Raw genomic sequence first — 26,698 nt, 5'->3', positions numbered from 1 at the left:
CGGTAGACTCGGTCTGCCAAGTGATGCTAAAAGGTCAGGAACTTTGGCTCTGTGTGTCCCACTCATCCATGCTCAGTGAAAAGAAAGCTGATCTCGATCGTCACGTGGTTTCGACCTTAGTTCTCAAAAAGCCAAATCGGCGCGAGTCCTGACAGCTTAGGTATATATCATATATATATTAGAGGCATTATATATGATATTAGAGGCTAGCCACCTGTGTGCGTAAATGCATTTTTCTGCCTCTTCCTAAAAAAAGCAATGTTAATATTTTGCATATGTCGTTCGGAATGTTAAAACAAGAAAACAACATTTTTTAATGAAATAGATTATTTCATATGCAATTTTTAACTCACTACAGGTTTGGCTCACTCTTTTCGTCCAGAGGCCTAATAATACAACTCATAATATACTTGATTTTTGGATTTACTTATAACATAACATATAACACTGCACAACCCTTTGGTTGTCGGCATTATGTAATGCCAGGCAAAGTAACAAATATTGAACTGACCTAGCAGAAGTCTCAATTTTTTCCATTGCACCTCCGACCAGTACGTTGTTTGCAAACATAAAGGACGTGAATTTGAACTTGATTTTATTGGCTAATCAACTAAGTGTTGAAGGTTATAGTTAATGTGATTTTATTCACAGTCATTTAGTGATTCAGCGATTCTATTCATCAAGGTAAACACTGTTACTTAGTGACAATATTGAAGAAAATACGAATTATGTGGAGCATACTTTAGGTATATATTAAAACAATTGGGTGTTTAATAGTCATCGGTGTAGACCTTACTAAGGTGTTTTCGAGTAAGTTATCAATTTACTTGTAGCTTATGTAAAGTTTGATGACATCATATTTGTATAGATTTTTACATAAATATGGGAATAGCTTAGTTCTTTCTGTGTTTATATTTAATTTATTTAAAGTGGTGTTGTTCTTTCTGTGTTTATATTATATTTATTTATAGTCATTTTGTCTTGCAGTGAATAGCTTAGGCATATCTTATGTAATAAAAACAAACAGTCTACTTCTGTATTTTTCACAATGGCTGCAGTATAATAAGCGGCCACCAACACAATTATATTACAATTGAATTACGATTATCGAATCATCGATATCCAAGTACATCTAAAAATATTGAAAACAAACCAAGTGACAGAAAACCAAAAAAATTGTTATGAGAACAAATAATTCAGCCTAGCTGTTACTGAAACAAGAGTATCCCCGTAATAGGTTACTACTAAATAACCTGTTACTGACACTAATACTGCAAATCTGCAATAGCAGCAAGTGGAGGGGTTATGCACATGTTGTATTTGTGTCAGACATGTTTATCCTTCAAAATAGTTAAAAATAACCAGACAACAATTAGTTTTGAATGTTTTTAATTACAACATATTTCACCTGTTTATCATGGACAATTTGGAAAATTTAACTTTATCAATCAAACATTTAAATTAAGTGCTGGAAATGACCACCATTGGATGCAATGCATGCATCAACTCGTCTGACAAAAGACTGTCACACTCTTGAATATACTGGTAAAGCATTTTGTGGTTTACAATCTGTGTTGAAAGGAAAATAGATTTCATATGACCCCAGACATAGAAATCTATGGGATTTGTATCTGGAGAACATGGAGGTCATGCCACAGGACCACCTCTGACGATACACTTCATTTAAATGTTTCCTCACCAGCAAAGTGTAATGTGCACCATTGTGCATAAAGTATACATTTTGCCTACTTGCAAAAGGTATCAATCTTCAAAAATTTCTTGAAAGTCATTGATTCAATAATTTCTGTATACATTGCGATTTAGTTGTGGAGGTAAAACTTGTGGCTCTAGTAAACAATCACCGATAATATCTACCCAAATATTTAACTTAAATTGTTGTTGGTGTCTACCTTGAAAAACACCACGTGAATTTTCATCAGGCCACAAATGGATTTTGTGTAAGTTCACGATACCATCTCTAGAAAAGGTAACTTCATCTGTAAATATCACCGAAGATAAAAATTCTGGAGATCTCATAGTCTTCTGAAGAACCCAGTTACAAAACGTTACACGAGCTGGGAAGTCAGCAGGATTAACAGCTTGTATCTGCTGTAAATGATGAGGATAAAGTTGCTGTTATTTCAATATTTTCCATACTGTAGAGTGAGATTACCTTAATTACCTTTACCTTACCTACCTTAATTACCTTAATTACCTCCACCTTAGTCGATGACCAGTACAACTGGATAGACAGCGTCAAAGTAAAATGAATTTTGGAATATTTACAATGTTATGAGAAACATGTAATGTCCTATTGAATAGACTTGTACTTACATTAGGTTCTTCATAAACATTGTAAAACATTCTCTTCTAACTCAGGAGTATGAATTTCCCTTTGATTTCCTCTACCATCTAAGTTTGGTAGTAAAATTCCATTTTCTGAAAATCTTCTAAATAGCAGCATAAGATTTAGGATTCGGCTAGTGTGTGTGTTCGGAAATCTTTCTTGATACAACCACTTAGCAGCTTCATAACAGTTTCCAACAGCCCAACCATAAATAAAAATCATATCTGCTTGATGTGAGTAAGGATAGTTTGACATATTGTGCAGGTCTATTTGTTTTAAATAGCAAAAACTAAAAGTTTCTATTCAATTGAAATAAAAAAATAACAAAAGAGTTGAGTACCAAACAAATAAAATCTACCTCACACTTTGAATGTTATTACAATAATTCTTCACTGTTGACCATGCATTTACTAACAATGCATAACTATCAGCTGATTCTCATTCACTTTAAATATGGTATTTTGATTAATAGCGTATAGAAATAAAATAGTAACTTGTACAAGGGTTTAGCATTCTTTTAACAACTATTACATTTAAGAATCACATTGTTTAAAAATTTATGCCAAGAAAATTAAAAGGTCTACAAAAAATTGCTCTTGACACATTATATGAAAATTTCAAGTATTTGAGTTATGTAAGTTTAAAAAATTATTATATCCACCATTTTAAAATGGAATATACAAACTAAATGATTTTTTTTGAAGACATGATATTTGTATGGATGAGTAATATGCAAAATTTGAACTCAATCGGTTAAGCCGTTCTAGAGATATAAATTATTTAATAAAAAAAAAAAAAAAACAAAATTGCGGATTTATGGGCAAAGAAGCATTTTAGGACATACCTTTATAGTACATTCTTTCTTTATTTTGGTCCATGAAATCACCTCCTGAAATATTTCTGTGCATTACGGATACAACCTTTATATACAGAGTGTTCACAAAAGGGTATCATAAACTTCTGTGTGTGATAGTATTCATCATTTCAAACAAAAAATTACTTATAAACATAGGTTGTCTTGTTTAGTTGCTAGCTGCAGCTTTGTAATTTGTATACAGGAATTATTATCTCTAAAACTAGTTAAGCTAAAGAAACTAAATTTGGCACATAAGTTTGAATAGATAAGAAAAAAAAGTGAAAAAAATAACTGTTTTATTATTTTTAATATTAACAAAATAGCGACTGCTGAAAATTTTTATGTTAAATAACAAAAAACCAGTATAGTTATTAAAAAATGTATTAGGCACCAACTATTTGAACAATTTCATTATAATTCCAATGGTAGTTGTTTCAACAAAATCTGTCAATGCATAAGCGAGCAGCACCACTTTAAAGGTACGCTTGCACAAGCTGGGAGCAGCAAACATTATGTGTTTTGATAGGCGTCAGCTGTTTTACATACGTTATAAACATATAAAAAGATATCTACTATTGTGCAATTTAAACAACAATTACTTTTTTCAACGCAATCCGTCAACGCATAAGTGAGCACGACCACTTTAAAGATACGCTTTAAACAAATAACTGATACTTCTTAACTGTGACATGTTTAGTACACACACATATACACATATATAAACGGATACAAAACAAACATCATGTACAAATTAGAAAAAAAAATTGAAAACACCCAAACAAACCGATAAAAACAACTCAGAAAGTAAACATATATTGGAAAAAAATAGTTATATTGAAAATCAAGCTAAGTAAAAAAAAAACTATCAATAAAAATATAAAAATAGCTTACAAACCAAACCAAAAGATTTGAAGAAAGTAAAACAAAAATTTGTAATTTGAAGGCAAAGACAGACACAGAATATATAATTAAATGCAGTTACTGCAATATACAGGACAGATAAAGAAAACATACCACAAAGATACACAGAACACAAAGGAGCAATCAAAAAACAAAAACATTTATAAATCCAATGTAGCATTAGAATATGATCACCAGTTTTCCACCAATATAATAACATCCAACTTATAAAATCTGCAAACAAAGGCCTTAAAATACAATAGAATAAACTATTAATAGAAGAACAAAAACAAATCAGTGCACAACTAGACCACATTTTTAATATAATAAAAATAAAAAAAATCACATCCTCGCTGAATACCAAAAGAAAGAAAAAGAGAAACTAAAAATTCAAACAGTGAACCCTTATAGTCCTTTAAGTCCATGTGTAAATCCAGCCCTGACTGTGTAGTCTTGATACTTGTTTCTTACGGGATTTTGTCTTAGTTAGTATCATCAGTCATATAACATTGAATTTGTCTTGATACTTGTTTCTTACGGGATTTTGTCTTAGTTAGTATCATCAGTCATATAACATTGAATTTGTCTTGATACTTGTTTCTTACAGGATTTTGTCTTAGTTAGTATCATCAGTCATATAACATTGAATTTGTCTTGATACTTGTTTCTTACGGGATTTTGTCTTAGTTAGTATCATCAGTCATATAACATTGAATTTGTCTTGATACTTGTTTCTTACAGGATTTTGTCTTAGTTAGTATCATCAGTCATATAAACATTGAATTTGTCTTGATACTTGTTTCTTACGGGATTTTGTCTTAGTTAGTATCATCAGTCATATAACATTGAATTTGTCTTGATACAGTACTTGTTTCTTACGGATTTTTGTCTTAGTTAGTATCATCAGTCATATAACATTGAATTTGTCTTGATACTTGTTTCTTACAGGATTTTGTCTTAGTTAGTATCATCAGTCATATAACATTGAATTTGTCTTGATACTTGTTTCTTACAGGGATTTTGTCTTAGTTAGTATCATCAGTCATATAACATTGAATTTGTCTTGATACTTGTTTCTTACGGGATTTTGTCTTAGTTAGTATCATCAGTCATATAACATTGAATTTGTCTTGATACTTGTTTCTTACGGGATTTTGTCTTAGTTAGTATTATCAGTCATATAACATTGAATTTGTAGAAAGTGAATGTAAATTTGTTAAAGGTTACACTATTTTTAACTTATAGCTTGTCAATATTAAGTCAAACTAAAGCAGTAAATAAAGTTACTATTAATCTAAGAACAGTGTAAGCATAACTGTCATCTGATAACATACTGATAGATTATTAACTATTGGATTTTGAGCATGATGTAAATTATTTATGCTATAATAAATTGCTTGGTTTGGAACTTTTTGCCTTGATAATTTTCTTTCTCAAACTAATTCAAGTGATTCAAATTAATACTCAATTTGATTACATATCAGAGTGAAGTTATCAAGTACATTTGCATCACAACATAAGTCTTGCATGACTAGTGGATATGGCTAACAATAAGTATGTTGTGACAGAAAAATCTAAATTTCTTTGTAATATATTTGTCAATTGTCTCAACAATATCTTAAAAATATATAATTGTTATTTAAATTTTGATGGTTAATAAGATTTCAAAACAGCACAGAGACTTTGGGGTTTTGTCTTAATAGTTAAATATACTCATATATTGTTTTATTTTCTATACTAATTCAGAATTTAGATTGCAAAAATAAACTACTCTTTCTTACTCTGTCATAATTTTCACAATTTCTCAGTAAATATAACTTTCACATCTATGAAAGGAAATGCCAAAATGCTTCTACCAGTGTGCAGATTTATTATTTTTGTGGTTCCAGAAGCACATACAGGACAAGATGTATGGCATAGGACAGTAGCGTAGCCAGAAATTTCGTTCGGGGGGGGGGGGGGTCCGAAACCGGGAATCCGGGGGACGTTTTGTGTGTTATTTGGCAATGAGTTCACTGGTAAAAGGTAAATACCAAAAATATGGAGCTTTAGTAACTACGCCTTATAAAAAGTGGAAAGATGTAATAGGCAAATTCAACTCTCACAGCAACTCTAGTACCACAAACTGTCTTGTATAGCTACAGAAACTTTACGAAGTTCGATTCTGGCCGAGTAGAAGGCACTGATGTGATGTTGCATTCACTGGATAAGAAAGAAGAAGAACAAAACAGAGCTTCACTCAAGCGTATAATTGACACAACTATATTGTGTGGAGAAAATGAAATACCCCTTCGGGGACTTTGGGCCACTGACGGCCGAAAACCCTTTAGAAAAGGAGGGCAATTTTCGAGCGTTGCTCGGGTACAGATCAAACTAACGGTCGGAAAATGCACCGGAAAAACTCTACTGATTAGAAGTTCGGCTGCTTTGGATTTCACTGATTGAGGTATTTATGAATGAGTTATAATGACGATTTTTTTGTATCATTACTCTGTAGACAAGTACATAATTATCGGAAAAAATCAAAAAAATCACTTACGGTCGGAAATAAAATACACATGAAAAGTTCTAATGATTAGAACTTCAACTACTTCGGACTTCAGTTATTGAAGTAAACGTGGTATTTTTGATTGAGTTTAGGGTGACGATTTTTGTTACCATTAAACTGTACTTGAATATATAATTATAGAGGAAAAAAATCACTTCCGGTCGGTAAATACCGAAGAAAAGCTCTCTACAGATTTAAGTTTTGACGATTTTGGATTTCACTGGTTGAGTGGTTGAGGTAAAAGTGGTACTTATAATTATGTTAGGACATTGATTTTAGGTATTAATTCAACGCCGACTAATAAATATATAATTATCGAGAAAAAAAACAAAAATAATCACTTCCGATCGGAAATACTAAGGAAAATGAAATAATACCTCAGTCAGTGAAATCCAAAGTAGTCGGAACTTCTTATCAGTAGAGTTTTTTCCGGTGTATTATCCGACCGGAAGTGATTTTTTTCCATTTTTCTTTGATAATTATATATGTATTAGTCGGTGTTAAATTAATACCTAAATTAAGCGTCCTAACATAATTCTAAGTACCTCTTTTACCTCAACCAGTGAAATTCAAAATCGTCAAAACTTGAATCTGTAGAGAGATTTTCTTCGGTATTTTCCGTCCAGAAGTGATTTTATTGTTTTGTTGCTCGATAATTATATATGTATTAGTTGGCGTTGAATTAATACCTAAAATCAACGTCCTAACATAATTCTAAGTACCACTTTTACCTCAACCACTCAACCAATGAAATCCAAAATCGTCAAAACTTGAATCTGTAGAGAGCTTTTCTTCGCTATTTACCGACCGGAAGTGATTTTTTTTCTTGATAATTATATAGGTACAGTGTACAGTTTAATGATAACAAAAATCGTCGTCCTAACTCAACCGAAAACACCACGTTTACCTCAATCACTGAAGTCCAAATTAGTTGAAGTTCTAATCAGTAGAGTTTTTCAAGTGTATTTTCCGACCAAAAGTCATTTTTTTTTTTCAATAATTATATACATGTCTACAGTTTAATGACACCTAAAATCAACGTCGTAACTTAATTCTAAGCGGTCATTTTACGTCCCGAAGACGAATTTGAACGAAGTGGTCGCTAATTTAAACTGTTCGCCGTGTTACGGTTCAGGTTACTTTGCGACGTCACGTGACCGAGCCCTATAGAAATACCGTGATTACACTACACTATGCGAAAGGCCGAGCCCAAAAGTATCATTTGATACTTTACGATTTAAACGAAAGGACAATTATATTTTTAACAACGGTCACTTTAATCAATTAAATCAATCAATTTAATGTTTGTAGACAAGAGTAATGATAACTCTCCTTTTTTCTCCTGCTCCATGCTTCATTTTTTAATATCTTAAAATTTCGGGGGGGGGGGGGTCCGGACCCCCTGGACCCCCCCTTCGCTACGCCACTGGCATAGGATAATCAGTAGCTTGAGAAGAAATCTCAGTCTGCTAAGGTAACCCACTGTCTGAAATGAAGTCCTTAAAGATGCATTGTCCTTGAAGTGTCTCTTGTGATAGTTGATCATTGGGGAATATGAAATCTCAGTCTGATAAGGTAACCCACTGTCTGAAAAGAAGTCCTTAAAGATGCATTGTCCTTGAAGTGACTCTTGTGATAGTTGATCATTGGGGAATATGAAATCTCAGTCTGTTAAGGTAACCCACTGTCTGAAATGAAGTCCTTAAAGATGCATTGTCCTTGAAGTGACTCTTGTGATAGTTGATCATTGGGGAATATGAAATCTCAGTCTGATAAGGTAACCCACTGTCTGAAATGAAGTCCTTAAAGATGCATTGTCCTTGAAGTGACTCTTGTGATAGTTGATCATTTATTGTCGTCCCACATGTTATACGCATTAGGTTTACAGTCCAGAAACCACCTCTGTAGGAAATGCAATTTAACAAAATGTTCTAAATGATGTTTAGTATTAAATTAAAACTTAATGCTTAAATAAATCATAATAAATAATAGCAACAAATAACAATAAAAACAATAAATAAAAATGGTATAAATATCATTGGATTATTAAAATTGAGGGCCACTTAAAACATGTAAAAACATTTCGTCTACTGAATAGAAAGCTTTCTACTTCAGCCATTTCACAAGACAATTTCTGAAATTCCTTAAAGTAGTGATAAATGTATCTGAAAGTAGTAGGGAAAGAAGTTTTACACTGATGTACATGTAGCTGTTCTGAGTTTTACTTAATCTAAAGTATTTGAGGTGGGAACTTAATGAAGTTCCAAGATTTAGTACTATAGAGTTATAAACATAACTTCTAAAATTATGTATATTAAGATTTTCTTTAAGGATAGCAATAGAAGCTCAGCTAACCAGACCATTGTCCCTGAATCGATTCTTGTACTAATTGTAACACAGATACTAAATTTACTGATTGTTTCAGTGAGTTGTATAATAAACTTGTAGGAAAGTTAAATTGCCCCTAATATTGTTTTATTATTTAGAGTAAAATACCATTCAAGAAAAAATCTTTACATTAGTACATAATTAATTAGTAGACTAATGTTTTTTGTGGATTGAATTTTCCTCTTTTGTTGTAGAATCGAGGAATGCTTCCAGAAGAATCTCCGGAGGATTTGCCAGCCGCAACTGAGAATGGGGAATATGTTATACCAGAATTGGAGTTTAAAATTCCTTCTGCTCATATTACTTTAAGCCCCAAGAAACACGTGGTGAGAGGAATGACTAAAGGCTTTGTCTTTAGTATACTGTATATGTTTAAGTTATTTATTATTTAATTCTTAACAGTCAGTATTATGATATTTAACAATTTAAATTTATACATATATTTATTAGAATTAAATCATAAAGAGAAAGTAAAAGAGCACATTGCAAGTAATGTTTTCAAACCATAAAAATGATGTAAGTTTTCACCTGAAGCAGGGTCTCCCAAGTGGTACAAATCAGCGATGCTTGTTGTCGGGCCTGACACTCTGGTTTTATAGTTAATTTTGTTCTGTGGTATGTGTACTATTCTGGAGAAAGGAGGATAAAAGAAAAACATGTAATAATGAGGGGAGGGGGGAGGTCAATGGTGCGAGCTAGACTGAAAACATTTGACCTGTAACATAATTTGAATTTGTATCAAATAAAAGACTCCAATATTTGTATATTTCACTTGTTCTAATATGTCATCATATAAGATTATGTCTGGGTTTTGTTTATTTGTAGTTTATCTTATAAAACAGAGTAGTGAAGGGAATAAGCCATGCTTAGGAAGACAGGGTTTATCTATTACAGCTTGAAAATACACCGTGATAATGCAGTACTTTGTCTACATAGAATTCTATGATTTGAGACAAGTCATTTTTCCTGACCGTCTTGTCCACAAGTCACTCCCTCCCAACTGGTCCAAATTAAGCACCCAACACTTTGTCCCTAATGTTGACCATCAATGTTAAAAAATTCACGTTATTATGGTGCACACATATTTTATTTGTATACTAATTTCTTTATTTATTATTGCTGTAATGAATTAAAAAGAATACATTTTCTTCTTTTATTTAAAAGTAAGAATTTTCTTGCTTTAAATGATCATGGTTTTAGCATTACGCCAATAGAGTGCCGTGTCCAAAAACTCCTTATTCCAAATATTTTCATAGCATTCTTCCACTGGATTTCAATATCCTTTTTGCAGAATGAACTCCTAAATGTTTAAAAATCAACTGTTGTAACTCGCACGAAAATAGTCCAATGACATTTGACATGGTGTTGTCGTATCCCTGCTGACCACAAACTGTTCCTGTTATGACGTGTTCACATATTGTCTGCAAGATATATGGATGACATCAAATTAATGTACAGATATTTGTTTATGGTACCAGTTGATGATGTTTGCTTATTGCAAGAGACGTTGAAATGGACCAGTAATTTTATAAGTGTTTGAAGTTTATAAAAGTGTAGAAGGTGGGGAGTAAAAGGGGGATTCAGACGCAATTGGCACCAACAGACTATTTTCGTGTGAGCTGCTTTAAAAAACTGTTCTATAGGACACATTAAAAAAGTTTTGATTTTAATGCATCCCTTCATATGGTAATATTAGTATCATCAATATGCAATGTGGCATTATTCTAAAGAATACATTACTTCTGTATACTTTCATCAGATGAGTTAAAGTTTATTCAAATGTAAGATTCTGATTAGTGCTACTCATGTAATTGATTTTCAAATTTGCAGACGTACACAATAACAATTGTGAAAGAAGGATCATCGCCAGACAGCCACCCGAGTGTTATAGAGCGGCGTTACACAGAGTTTCTGGAGCTGTACACAGGCCTTCATCAGGAGTTTCCCACCATCATGGCAAACTACAACTTCCCAAAGAAAGTAGTATTGGGAAACTTCAAAAACGAGACTATTGATATGAGGAAGTGTGGTTTCGAGGTTCTTCTGTCAGTTGTGGCTCAGAACGAAAAAATCCGGGAATCCAGTTCTGTGATCAATTTCTTTCTTGGGAAGGAGCAAAGTGAAGCTCTCAAACTTATCAGTGAAAAAAATTACAGTGCGGTAAGTGAAGAGTTTCGCTCAAGTGTATTGTATGCTCACATGAATTGGGTCAGCTTGTTTGTGAGATATTGATATAGCAAAATATTGCAGGTTGCAGAAATATTTGCATCAAAATAAATAAAAATGGATGATATCCTCAGTTCAATATAAATCTAAGATATTATTTTTTTCTCATGTGACATTTTGTGTAAGGTCTTAAAACTATGTTTTGAGCATTAACTCCATGATATGTTGAATTCATACTGCCTGCTGCTATTTACTTTGCTATACTCATGCATTCTACAGCATTTTATAGCCTGTTTTATATGGCTTTTGGGGAGGCATTGCAGAGTTACGGTACTCTAATTATAAATAAAAAAATCTAATTATAAATAGAAAAAGCTAACGTAAAACTGCACATCGATGTTGTATGTCAAACCTATGACAATTAAATAAAACACAATATACCAGCAAAATCTCAACTGTACAACCTGTTAAATTGTTATACTAACTTGCACAAATATACCAATAATAGATTCAATTTAAAACTACAAGAAGCTTTTAGCGTTGTAAAGATTGCAACATTTGCGTACATTCAACTTATGAACTTGGACTTATCACTGGATGAGTTGCAGCAATAGATAAAATCGTTGCACTTCATGATTGGATATTGTGAAACTGGCTAACACAAAGAATTGATCAAATATATATTTTTAACTAACCAAAAACTTTTAATAACATAAAATTGTGTGAGTTAAAATATAATAAATAATGTGTATTTGAATGAATCCAATGTGTGTCTATGAATGGCCAATATGTGTATAATGATCAAACCGTCTCAACATTAAATTTCACTATAGCATGTAAAATGGACAATTTGGCAAAGTGAAATTAGAATGCTTGTTTTCTGCTTGACTTAGTGCTTCTGCTCTTATTTGTGTCCAAATCTTTGGTCTTTGTTTTCTTTTTATTTGCAATTGTAAATTACACATGTTTTAACCCCATTGCTGTCTGACATTTTACTGTGGTTAATGTGAAACCTGCCGGAGTCCTATTTGTTCAAAATACTTGTTTTCAGAAAATTCACTTTTGTTCTTTTTATTGAAATTGTATTTTTTGTTTTTAATTAACAGGGCATTATATGTGTAACAGAAATTGTAATTGAATGAAATTTACTTTTTCATATACAAAAACTTACAAATTTATATAAAAATATTATTTAGTGTGAACTTAACTGAGCAATGAAAAAAAAGTGTGGATAAATTTTCAAAATACGCATTAAAATGGTACATTTGTTTGTTTTACCATTACAAATATCCCAACTTATGGAAAGGTTTTCTCAAACATGTGCCGTTTTTCACCTTTCACAATTTCTGTTGCTATTTTACACAAAGTTGTGTAAAACTGATTTTATTATTTCAGAGTTGTTTAAAATTGTTCTCTTGCAGCCGGTGTTTATGCATTTGGTGATTGGACAAATATAACAGATTTACATTTTTTTATAGATCCAATGTATCGAGCGTCTGCAGTATAGGGTGTACTGTTATTTAATTATGTATATAATTTTACAATCCTGGTACTTGTTACTGGTTAGTATTATTTTCCCCGATGTTCTTGGAACTAAATTCGGTACTTACGTATTATATCTACCACACTATTATTATTTTAAAACATCAACATATTTGGTAATTTAGAAGCATGGTTGTTGTTAAGGTAACTGCCCACAATAGACGTAAGGTGTTATCTTATCGCAATACCTGTCCCTTCCCCCCTGGTCAAGGTTCAGCGACCGGCCGCTCCAGCGATAACGGCCAGTGCATGTTTCGCTGTGCATCGTGTCGATTGTAACTAATTGTTGTGTGTACTTGTTGGTTATTGTTGTCTGTGTTAACAGTGCATTGTTGTAATGGGTGGCCGAATTAAAATTTGGGATTTGCCTAGCATTGAAGAGGAGACAATAAGGTTTTTGCAGGACAAAGAGTTGCTACCTAAATGTAAAAAGAGTGTGGGTGGCGGAGTGTAATAAAGAATAAAAACAAGTTTTGTGTGTTTTTTTTCAATAAAGAGTTTTGTTTTTGTTTGGTAAAGTTTGTTTTTGTTGAATTTTTGTGTTTGGAGAAATGTAGGGGTGTGATTGATATAATACGTAAGTACCCTAAATTCTTGGCCGAATAACAAACTAATTGGCACGCATAGTAATCTTTTCTCTCTTGAATCGTAGCTGAACACTTGTGTACCGAGGATGAGCTTGCGTGCCTTGTCCTCGAGCTTATTTCTTCTTCAAATAGATTGAAATGAAATATTTCTTTATTTTGAGGCGGAGTTAGGTCTGTTTAAATTACATTCCTCTTCCATTCTACTTTGATTCTATCTTCCTTTTTGCAACTAAAGCCACAATGTCAAGCCAGGAATGCTGACACTATGGATTGTGAGTCAACGCCTAACGTTCAGGGAAGTCAATTTCAAAGTTTCATTAATTGAGTAAATTCATGGGCAATTTCCAAAGTACATTGAACCACTAGGCCCACCCCACAGATATCATTTTGGTTCATGTATTTTGGCAGCAACATGGCAAACTCATATTTTTTATTTAATACCTGGAAATGGTGCTTGTAAGTTAAACTTACATGTAAACTTTGCAATTTCGAATATTTATTACTATGACCTCATGAATCTCTACTCCCATGTGTTTTGTTCATTCAGTGCAAGGGAAAATTGGAAATGTCAGATACATCATGTCAACAGGAAACGGTTCAATTATATCTGTATTAAACATCTAGAATCTATATTATTTCCTAGATTTTGAAATTTGTCATTATCTTGAATAGTCCAGTTTAGTTTATTCTTAAAAACTCAATATCCAAAGAGGTAGTAGGGTAGTTATAATTAAAATACATAATTGTTAGATAATAATATGGTAAAACTGATAAAAGAATATTTAGAACCTATAAGTTTAGTCCTGTAATACGTGGACTGTGTATATATGAGTCATATTCATAAAGTAAGGGCCATTTAGTGACAGGAGAAAGTAAACTCATAAATACATTTTATAGGCACATTTAGTTAGCCATAAGCCTACTCCATTTGTAAGTACTTTTTGTACTGCTGCACCAGCTTCTTTAACCTCTCGGCATAGAAGCTAGCAGCAGTCTGAGAATTGAACCAGTTGACAACGCTGTTGTTCAGTTCCTCTTTTGTTACAAAAAGGTTGTCCATGAAGCCACTGTTTCAAGTGCCAGAAGAGGAAGTAGTCGCTAGATGCAGAGTCAGGACTGTACAGTGGATAGTCAAGGAGTTCCCAACAAAAATCTTGAATTTCCCCTTCGGTTTTGGCAGCAGTGTGAGGATACTTGTTAATGGAAGTTACCCGCGTTGTTTGTTCTAGATCGCATGTCTCAGTCTGTTGAATGTTTCGTAGTTTACATCAGCTGTAATTGTTGTCCCATGTTCCATAAAATCTACCATAAGAACGCTCTATTTCCCAAAAAACGGTAGACACATATGTTTAACTTGAGTACAGAGTTTGGTTAAACCTTTTCGGTCTTGGTGAAGATGAGTGTCCCCACTACATTGATTACTGTTGTGTTTCTGTATTGATGTAGAATATCCACGTCTCATCCCTGGTAACAATACGAGGAAACAAATCTTCTCCATCTTGTTGGTAACGGCCCACAACTCTCACTCACTGGACATCTTTACTTTTGGTGATGGTTGGTTAGCGTTTTCGGTACTCACCTTGCACACCATTATTGTGGTATCTGAGGTTTCCATGACAGTATTGTAGACAGTAGTGCGTCCAAGTTGAGAAAAGTTTTCAGCTAGGCCATTAATCGTCAATCGATGATCAGATCACAGCTTTTGGTCCACTTGTGGTGAAACAATTCAGGATACTGGGCCTGCCGCTCCGCTCTTCATCATGGACATTTGTTCGTCCATTTTTAAAATCATGGCACCATTGTCTAACCTATCCTTCGCTCATAACTGTAGGTCCACTAAACTCCCGATGAATTTCAGTAGCTGATGATCGTTTCGCACCTAAGAATCGTATCACAGAACGCACTTCACAGTTGGCGGGATCATCGATCGTCATGGACATTGTTGTTTGCATGATGGCGCTACAAGAGTAAAACTGTTCCAAAGCGCTAATATTTAAATATAAGCAACTGGCCCTTACTCTGTGAATACGCCTCTTATTTAGCTGTTTAATAGCTGTTTCCATCCATGAAGTACTAGTACATTTTATGTGATGTTGTTTGTTTTAACTTACAGGCAATAGCACCGCTGGAGATGATTTTCCGACTGCTGAACAAATTGTTCACCAACAGACATCCGCTGGTGCTGCGTGCGCTGTGTCTGCTGGTGGCATGTTGTGACGCGGCGGGTGTTGTCTGGACACAGAAGTACGCTGAGACAGCAGTGACGCGGTACGAGGCAGTGAGTGACGCCGACTCGCTGCGTTACTACGTGCCACTACTGCAGCTCTGTGTGCGACTGCTGCCCGGCGCAGAAGCTCTGCAGGAACGGCTCAGCTCTATGAAGAGAAGAGGGATGAAGGTGGTGGGGTGTCCTCCGCTGCTGGACGCCGTCTTGGCCGACTTTCCCTCCACTTCAGGGCAGACATAACTGTAAACTAGTAAGTGGATTTTAGCTTAAGCCTACACTCAAAAGCCACTTTGAAGGCTCTCTGTAAAAGACGCTCTTGGACCAAATTAGCTTATTATGTTTTAAAAGAACGTGAGGTTGAGCACCCAAGGAATTGCTGTCAATGCCTAATATATATTTTTATACCTTTGCTTATCTTTATCCATGCATACTAAAACCACACACTGATTGAAAGTAATGTTGGCTAATACAAAATAATGTGTGTTTGTAAACAAAGTATCTATCATGTTTTCAATCAGGTGAAATATTTAAGTACTATTTAATAGTAATGTATTTTGGGTACCATACTATCCATTCTACCAAATTGTTTCTTCCTTCTGTTTTTATAGATTCGATCAGTTTCTGTTCGGCTATGTAATTTCAAGAACAGGCCAGATTTTGATCCTTCTTAATAAAACCGTTTTAATGTTTGTCGTGCTTTACATTTTAAAGCTAGTCTAAAGAATCTCAAGTCAAATCGTCTGAGATAACGAAACATTGCGTTCACATTGAGTGTATTTTTATTATAGGGCAATGGAATTGAGTTGGTTTTAGTGTTCATATCGTATGTTGAAGATGCTGCTGTGAGTAAGACTGTGTTGTCCCTCTACCGATTGCGGTCCGCCAAGTTGCATTGTGGTCAAACCACCCAGATGCATTGTGGTCAAACCACCCAGATGCATTGTGGTCAAACCACCCAGATGCATTGTGGTCAAACCACCCAGATGCATTGTGGTCAAACCACCCAGATGCATTGTGGTCAAATCACCCAGATGCATTGTGGTCAAACCACCCAGATGCATTGTGATCAAACCACCCAGATGCATTGTGGTCAAACCACCCAGATGCATTGTGATCAAACCACCCAGATGCATTCAATGATTGCCTGTTCGATTCATGGATAAAGTGTTAAACACAACAAATCCATGTAATGATATTTGTTTTTCTAGTAATTTAGATTTAAATGTGTATGGAGAATTTGGTTTGAAACTGATGAGGAAGAGGTGTATTTTGTGACAGTGGCAGAGAGAGGTACTACAGAAGTAGAGTGGCACAATACCTTGTGTTTGGACAGACTCTAATACAATACACACCACTTGTATTTAACATAATAGAGAGTGTTGAAAAATAAACATGAACACATGTTTTTGGTCCAGGAGTGTTATATTGCCACTATTTCTAATAAGTTTTAAATGCTTTCTTAGCATACCTGCTCTAACCATGTTTTTAATAAGTTGATTATATTTTAAAATATTAACCAATTACATCGTTATGTTTACATAATGTCAATTCTTCTAATATGAGTCAGTGCAAACTAGATTACCAAATTAATGTCAAATTGCATTTAATATTATCACTCAAAATTGGAAAAATTGATTTCTGGGTTTGAAAAACTTATAAAATATATATGTAATAAACAAATAAATAAATATATAAATATATATATATATATAAATATATATATATATATATATATATATATATATATATATATATATATATATATATATATGATAGTAATAATAACTTTAAAATGTAACTGTCGAACCTCATTATGAAGATAGAGTGAAAAGTGGATGATTCAAGATAGTGGATCATTCAAACTTATCTTCTGGTCCTTGACATTTGTTATATACTGTTCAAATAGGGTGGGTAATTAAAGTTTTGTTTGGATAGTTTAAAATTTTCATGTTTATTTTACATTTTGTCTGAGCTAGAATTCCTATCAGTTGGCAAGGTAACAGTATAATGTACAGTAAAACGTCTTACTGTAGTCACACTATGTTTACAAGATATGGCTCCAACCTGCCACTCGAACCGCTGTGCCTTCTTGATTCTCACGAAGTTAGCACTATGAGCGATCAGAGTACGTTGCCACGCCACAGTCCGGGTCTGTACTCAATATTTAACTGTATTACGAGGTTACTGTAGTCACACTATGTTTACAAGATATGGCTCCAACCTGCCACTCGAACCACTGTGCCTTCTTGATTCTCACGAAGTTAGCACTATGAGCGATCAGAGTACGTTGCCTCGCCACAGTCCGGGTCTGTACTCAATATTTAACTGTATTACGAGGTTACTGTAGTCACACTATGTTTACAAGATATGGCTCCAACCTGCCACTCGAACCACTGTGCCTTCTTGATTCTCACGAAGTTAGCACTATGAGCGATCAGAGTACGTTGCCACGCCACAGTCCGGGTCTGTACTCAATATTTAACTGTATTACGAGGTTACTGTAGTCACACTATGTTTACAAGATATGGCTCCAACCTGCCACTCGAACCGCTGTGCCTTCTTGATTCTCACGAAGTTAGCACTATGAGCGATCAGAGTACGTTGCCTCGCCACAGTCCGGGTCTGTACTCAATATTTAACTGTATTACGAGGTTACTGTAGTCACACTATGTTTACAAGATATGGCTCCAACCTGCCACTCGAACTGCTGTGCCTTCTTGATTCTCACGAAGTTAGCACTATGAGCGATCAGAGTACGTTGCCACGCCACAGTCCGGGTCTGTACTCAATATTTAACTGTATTACGAGGTAGGAGTCTCCCACCTTCGCTAGAGGTTCATTCTGATAGTTACACTACACATAATGTGTTACTGACAGAGTGATTGTACTCAGTTTGTTTACAACAATCCCGTGGAGTGACTATCAAAATTCAAGTCTATAGGTCTGTTCGTTTATGATGTATTGTAGGGGTAGATGGCCAAACAGAAATACAATTTTTCGTGTCCTTGAATGATAAACTTTTCTAATGCTCAGCTTATGAGGGATGGATTGGGATTGAAGCTCAGGAAGTTAACTAATTTTTTTGACACATTTTTTCTCAACAAACGATGAAATGTTTTTTCTTAAGGAAGAACCAAAAGCAATCCAAGACATGTAGTACAAAAACATAATGATCAATGAATATTTACACACAATTAAAAATCAGCAAACTACATTTGTGACAGCAAATTTCAAATCAATTGGTACATGCAGAGTATTAAAATACCTTCAGATCTAATAAAAACAACAATAATAATAATCTTTTGTGCTATAAAAATGTACAATATTATTGAAAAAGTCATGGTATACAGCAGTTCATCCACAAATTGTTAATAATTATTAACAATCCATATTTCTGGAGTTGAATGATTTATTAAAGTTGTAAAATGAATTCTCCAACAACCAGAGATGGAACTTATTTTTAAAAATATCAAAGGGATATGAGAAAATCTTTTTCTTCAAAAAGTTATAAATTTTTAAAGACTTATCACTTATCAGGATTTTACTTAAATAAAAGAGTCAAATTTCAACATTGTTTCGATTATGAGTGTTGCGTTCATGAATTTGACGTTTAATATTAAGGAAATTGGATTGTAGTGTATGGAAGTCACACACACAAACACACACACATACAATTTTTTAACAGTTTAGAAATGAAAACATTTGATGTGAGATTTACAATGCTTTCTGAAGTCAAAATTTTTAAAACCCCTGATTACCTTCTTTGTAATACTAATATTTTTGTAATTCTGGTACAGTTACCATATAAAACTAACCCATGTTGAAAAAGGCAAAATATGCGGCTCTTATGTAATTTAGCAGTGCAATATCGTTTAGTCTACTCAAAAGATAAATAACTCGAGAAAGTCTTTTATTTAGACAATGAATATGTGTTGTGTTGCCCATCAAGATTTTATCAAGATTGATACCCAAAAATTTAACTGTGTTTGAAAAGCCTATAAACAAAAATGATGCCTAATAGTAAATAAAGTTTTTTGTCCTTATTTAACATTTGCATAAAACCAATTTAATGTGTTTTCTAATGTATCATTTGCTAATAGTTCCAGATCATGAATACTTTGTCTGAAATTAAAAAGTGTACTATCATCTGCATATATGCTATATATAATATGCTTTTTGAGTTATGGTAAATCATTTATATAAACTAAAAAGAGTAGAGGTCTGGGACAGATCGCGGAACTTCTTCCAACCATTTACCATTACATAAACCAAGTGCTTGCAATTATCTAGATATGATTATATAAACTATATATATATATTATATATCAGAGGACAAACCTGTGTGATCTGATGGAAAGAAATCAACTAGATCGCAAATGTGTTGTGACAATTATAGTCTGTTACTATCGTGGCTCCCATACTAAACACAGTGACCTGGGGTACTCATGCTCTGACTGAACCGTTGGTAAATAACAAAATGATTTATGAAAACAATTTAAGGTGTAAATTTACAATTAAGATTTTGAAATTAATTCATGTTTAAATATTGCTAATTTTGTAAAATGGTCAAATAAAAATAAAAAAGCTAACATTTAGATCTTTTATGAGGATTGTAATTTAATTTTAATTAGTTGTTATGACAAGTTAATTATAATTAGTTAATTATTTATGAAGATAATTTAAGCCATAAATCGTTATTCTAGGTTTTGAAATATATTCGAATCTAATCAAATCTTGTTGGATGATATTTTTGTTGTGTTAGATGACAGCTATAATTATATATTAGATTATTTAAGATGACTAATACACTTATATAATATCAGATTAAGTTTTAAAAGGTTTGTTTAACAAGTTTAAATCTAGATTAATACCCATAGTTACTTTTTAATCAAACTAAAACTAACAGAAGAAGGATTGCAGAGCGGATTGTAATTATTGATAGCTTTATGAAGGTAATAGAAAATCTGTACACTTTTGTGAGATTCTACTTAACTTTGTCATATTAACTACGAATTTGTAATCTACATAAACTCATGTACCAGATGTACATGTTGCTTTATGAAGGATTTCAAAATTTACCTTAAAATAATAACAGGCAGACTAATATTATCAAGTTAAATTAATTTATGGTGAAATGAAGGTTAGTGATGCAACATAATTATTCCGTTATATTTGTAGTGTTTGTTTGTTTTAATATTGATTGTAATCAATATATCTAATTGATTATAATTAAGGGTATATTTTTGCTTTCATCAATGAAATGAGTGGAGTATCAGTGTTTATTTTATTTATTTATTATTATTTATTTATAAAAGTTATATTTATAAAACAATCAGCTTTATATTATTTATTTTTGGTTGTGAAGAAGGTGTGATTCACTTTATATATTGTTAAGTTTTTGTTATTAAGTAATATGTTTGTTATATTGTGATATATACTGAATTCAAAAATCTCTGGTTATAATGAAGAGATTAAATATATTGTTTTAGGTTTAATATGTATTATTGTGTTCATAGTGAAAGAGACGACAAATCACACTAGACTAAGTTAAGTAATACTGTTGAAAAACAAAAAAGTTATTTGAACTGTGGGACATAAGATTTGTGTCATTTAAATGTATTGCAAGAGGAATAATGGGTTTTAAATTTCTGAAGAAATAGAGCATCATTTTAATACTGAAATAAAAGATATCTCATATACTAACAAAAAATTGGTATTTGTTAATACTAATACTCAAAAAGACTAATTACAGCCATAATTAGTATTTGTCATTAATTACGGATAATTTGGTAACTGCGATACTACTACGGTAGAAGAATTTAACGATTCTTACAATTTATTGATTGTAATTGTTATTGATTAGTTTAGAGTTGGAAGTATATTTTTCAGTTTACTTGCAAATTTAAATGTGTTTTTTGGAATGTTTAAATTAGATATATTAATATAAAAATATATATTTGTTAATTTTTAGAGAATTAAATATGAACAATGGAATAGTTGTACAAATTTATTGTGTAATGTGTTTTTATACTAACAAAATTAAAAGTTATTTCAGTTTGAATTTAATTGCTTGATGTTGTATTTTAAAGCGTAAGTTTTTGTTTGGCAGTCTTACCCTGTAATAGAAAAAAATAAAAAGTGCTAAATTTACATAGTTGTTCCCTCAAGAATAAATTAAATAAAAATAAAAATTGAATATTAAAAGATATTAAATCACACATTAAATGATACAATGATCACAATATGTTCTGAAATGTTTTATGAACTTTACTGAAATAATTTGTACTTCAGCCAGTTTTTAAATTCTTCAACAATATATTGTACATTTGACTCCTGCTTGTGTTCACTTCTATTTATTGTTATTTATTGATTATATTTTACACTGTTAATATACTCATTATAATACATTTTATAACAAAATGTCTTGTTATGCTTTTTGATTACTCTATTTTGTCATAATTGTAATTAAATGTAATTATTGGTAATTTATCATTATAATATTGTTAAGTTTGTTATTAATCAAGTTGTATGAAATATAAAGTGTTACAAGTTAAAGCAAAATTTTAGTCCATAAGTGGCAATTTCTGCAATCTGCAGACAGAGTGAGTATATATTGCTATATACCTTACAATATATTGAGAATTAATTGTTTGGGAAATTTATCAAGTTTTCCGGAACTTGTAAAAAAACCTGTTAAATCTATACAGTATTATTTAATAATTATTTTAAGTGACTAAGAAATAGTTATATTTATTTTAATACTATGTGACTGATACTTGTAATATAATAATAAATATAATAAAATTTAACCAAACAACTGTTCAATTCCAACCTGTCGTGATTGTACAGAATTAAATGACAATTTTTCTAAGTTTCTTGGTTGTATTCAAAATATTGTACAAATTTAGTTTATTTTTTGAATGAATAAGGTAATAAAACCAACTTTGCCATGCATAAATACAATAATCTCTAATGTGTTTGTCAAATGCTGTTTTTCCAGTAATAATTGGAAAATTCAATGAATGTAAAATATATCTTTTGATTATGGCAAAACAACAGTCATAACTACTTTGTTCTGCTCTCATAGTAATTATTGTTATTTAGTATCACTTAGAAATGTTGATTGCTCATTTTACCAAAACTTTAGTACAGAAAATCATTGTTACATAAAATATAATTGGTGTATTTTATTTGTGACTCGTATATTTTCTTTATTAATACAGTTACTGATTGATGTTAACATGATTAGCTTAATCAAATATAATTTTAGTTCACAGATTCAATTATAAAAAAGCCTAAGAATATAATTTGTATCAAGTACCAAGAACAGTTTCAACATCACAACAGCAATAAATCTAAAAGTTAAGATTTAAAAATAAATAAAATAACTAATAAATATAAAAAATGTATAAAATCAATAACACAAACTAATGGGTTATAATTCAATTGATTACATTCATTTAAATTTGTGTACAAAATGAACACTGTTTTAATAGCCATATTTACAATGTTCACCTCTTTTTAATTACTCCAGAGGATGGAATAAAGCAGTGATTACAACAATTCACCTTTACAAAATTGTTCTATCTAAATAATGCTTGAATAAATAAGAACAGGTGGTGATAACGAAGGCGATGGTATTGTCTTATTTTATTGATGAATTGAAATACATTAAATTTTATTCTATCCAAAAAATTATTTAACACAAAAAAATAATGTAATACAGTGTGTGAACAAAGTTATGTCTCACTTTGAAATAACTATTTACAAAAGTATATACAGCACAAGAATGAGGTTAACATAGGATTAAAGAATACTGTAAACAGGTTTATGTCAGTTTATCTGACCCTGCAGACCTCCAAGCGAGCTTTCATCTTCTCTCATATTTTGATCAGGACTTCTGGGCTAACTGATTCAATTGCAGCTCTCATTCGTTGCTTTAAGTGTTCAATAAACGAGCATTATGACGATGCACATTTCCAGACAAGTGAAAGGTAACATCAACACAAAAAACAATTCCGTTTATAAAATCTTGATCCAGTCAATTTTCATACAGAATAAGAACGGCAATGTCATACCTCTTTAATTTGTTATCTGGTATCAAAGCATGCACTATTTGAGGTTATTTAAGTTAAATTTAAGTCGTTTCTTCAAAACTGAATGAATTGTATACTTAGGGACATTCAACTCATGTCCATGTTGGACTTCACACTTGTACTTCTTGTACTTCTTACAAAAAGTGTTTGAATTTTTTTTACGGTTTGATCTCCTGTTTATAGCCTACCTGTCTTTATGTTGTCGAAAAAAATGTCTGTTTCCTTGAACGTCTTATCCCATTAATAAATTCTACATCTCTGAGGGATTTTCATGAAACACTCTGTGATACTAACACTGAACTGAAATCACAGCATAAAACTTTGCTAGCCACAAAATATACTGAACTTTTCATTACAAAGTTGCCATTACGGCTGTCTTTGTAAAAACGTTACCCACAGTTATCCACAGATGAGAACAGTGGGTAACTCGGCTAGTAAAACAAAACTTTATAAACCAATGTTTTAATTTATATCTGTTTCATAGACCTGCGATCAATAATAGAGTAGCTATAATCAATTAAAAGTGTGACATGACTTTGTGGACACACTGTAATGTATATAGGATCCATCATTGTACTCAATGACAAGATTATAATCGTGTAACTTATTGTAATTTTGTAATTTTGAATTTGTTTTGTTTCATAGCATAATCAAGTGTTAAACTCTGCTTGTTTTATTCCCTTAGAAACTATTCTCAAGGTCTCTTGGAATTTCCCTATCCCTAGCCGTATTATGCATGCATAAGGTTGGCTGATATTTTGTATATTAGAAAGTGTCAATTAGACTACATTTAATATATTTTAATAATGCAAAGATTTAACAATAAACTGAAAACTATTTATATTTGCACTTCATGATATAAATATAATATATACCTTGCTAATATTTATATACTCAAAATTTTATAAAGTTGGAATAATGTTCATGTGTAGAAACATGTGAAGCATAATAAAAACACTCATAAAGGAATAATGGGGTTTTATTGAATCCCTAGAACAACATTTACTATATTTAGCATGTATTTTATTGTCTGAATTTGTTGGGAGATCCTATTATAGAAAGGTGTTTTATAACTTGCTTTTACCTTTGATAAAATGCATAATCTAATAATATATTCATGGAAATGTATATTTATTTAATTATTTGTAATATACAGGGTGTAAATTAAATCCTGATACTACTGGATGTATTCTAAAATGATTGAGGTATCAATATACAACCTGCACCATGCTCATTAAAATACTTTTGTGGATTATTTTTGGTGAATACAAAATTTTCATCCCCTTTTCAAATGGGTGTAGAAGGGGCTCACTTTAAATGTTCAAATTGCAACTTCTATCTTGTGACATGACATTTTAAAGGTATATTCAATAGAAACACAATGACATGAAGAAAATATATCTAGGACGTTCCTGGCAAAAGTTATGGACAATTTACCCCTTTCATTGTAATGCCACCTAGAAAGACACCTCTTACCAAAACTATGCACACAAAAATTAGCCACTACATAAAGGGTTGGGCACCTCAAAGTCTTACCCAAGGGATATCACGCATGCATTGTGTTGATATGCTCAAGGCATTGGCATTGTTCTTACAAATTATTATATTTTTGCATTATTTGTTCATAACTTTTGGTAGGAACGCCATAGAGATTTTTCTTCCTGTTATTGTGTATTGACTAAAACTTTTAATTGTCACGTCAGAAGATAGGAGTTGCAATTTGAGCATTTTAAGTTACTCCCTTCAACACCTCTTTGAAAAGGGGATGAACATTTTCTATCATTCAAAATATCTACGAAAGTATTCTAATAAGTATGGTGAAGGTTATTTTTGTTCTCTTAGGACAAGAAGCTTATAAATTCTCCTTATTCCTATAAGAACTAAGTGCTGCTTCCGGAGTGACAGAATATTCAGGATGGATAATGTTAGGGGGTAGGTCCCGCCTCCTATCGAGATCCATGAGGAAGAATTAGGGCACTACATCTCAAAGTCATGTGTCCCCGGAAGAAGGGGAGGCCAGTTCTGAACCAGCCTCTCCAGTCAAAGAAGGCAGGAGGTGGCACACCCTTGTTGAGGCTAGCAAGAACCTCTGATACTTAGGGAACAAACCCCACCAACTCCAACAGTCATCTCCCGCAGTAGACTAGACCTATTGAATTACCCTTGCACCCAAGAATCTCGACATTTGCAGTTAGTATACATTTACATTGGTACTAAAAGAATGAACTTTCACTGTTCTTTAGCTAATACTCTTAGAGAGGTGGCTTGTCTCTTCCCTTTCTTAGTACAATGGACCATGAAGGAGAAACACAACCTGATTCCTGGTTTAAACGTTTAACAACACATTTACAGTACTTAAGCTGTGCCATTAACATTGACAACAATTCGTGAAGGATTTATAACATCTATGATTTGCAAGCAATCTCTTTCTATGCTGGCTTTGACTGATTTTAGAATTTGATCAATAAGCTATAGATAGCTTCAGCTCCAACCAAAATCTTAATCGTCAGCTGTAGAAAAACAACCTTGAGGTTTTCCCCATAAGAGCAATATTAGACCTTATACACTTTTACACCATTATTTTTGATCAAAGCGTTATAAGAGATGAGAAGGAAACAGGATTTTTCCAGACATTTGCTATCGTTTACGGAAAAAAAATGTTTTAAGTTCTGAAATTAGATCTCTTCCTAAGTTAAATAGCTAACCTAACACGTAACTACAATCTAAAATAAACCATACCAGACCGTGACATGCATAAGTCAGGAATCACAACAACCATGTTGTGTGTCAACTCTATGCAGACTAACTATAAAACATGCACTCATTACTAACAAAACACATTAATTATTACAATTGAACTACAGAATACAGGTAACAATAGATCTGTATTCGCCGACCAAACACCTAGAACTGGCAAGAAGCCACTGGTAAATGGCAATCATCCACATCAAAAGCAAGATGGCGGAAAAAGGGAGAATGGGAGTGAATCTTTTTTTATTATTGGTTCATTAATAAACTTTTTAAGCCATACTATGACACCA

At 32.4% G+C, this 26,698-nt stretch overlaps 1 protein-coding gene across 3 annotated transcripts; it reads left to right on the top strand.

The window, feature by feature from the left end:
- Positions 1-528: 528 nt before the first annotated feature.
- Positions 529-24,626, top strand: LOC124364095 (sorting nexin-20). 3 transcript variants are annotated; one of them, XR_006922577.1, is made up of 5 exons: positions 530-810; positions 9,234-9,365; positions 10,870-11,199; positions 15,448-18,212; positions 18,370-24,626. XR_006922577.1 is itself a non-coding variant. In XM_046819279.1 (4 exons), the coding sequence occupies exons 2-4, from the start codon at positions 9,243-9,245 to the stop codon at positions 15,799-15,801; spliced, it is 807 nt and encodes a 268-aa protein (XP_046675235.1). In that variant the 5' UTR covers positions 529-684; positions 9,234-9,242; the 3' UTR covers positions 15,802-24,626. The 3 variants fall into 3 exon arrangements, 2 of the variants coding, with proteins under 2 accessions (XP_046675235.1, XP_046675234.1); XM_046819279.1 differs by having other exon boundaries at positions 529-684; positions 15,448-24,626; XM_046819278.1 differs by having other exon boundaries at positions 15,448-24,626.
- Positions 24,627-26,698: the final 2,072 nt, after the last annotated feature.

The sequence above is a fragment of the Homalodisca vitripennis genome, chromosome 6 (assembly GCF_021130785.1).
Source record: "Homalodisca vitripennis isolate AUS2020 chromosome 6, UT_GWSS_2.1, whole genome shotgun sequence".
Taxonomy (NCBI): domain Eukaryota; kingdom Metazoa; phylum Arthropoda; class Insecta; order Hemiptera; family Cicadellidae; genus Homalodisca; species Homalodisca vitripennis.
Note: the sequence above shows the minus strand (reverse complement) of the source record. Positions and strands in the feature narration are given on the sequence as shown.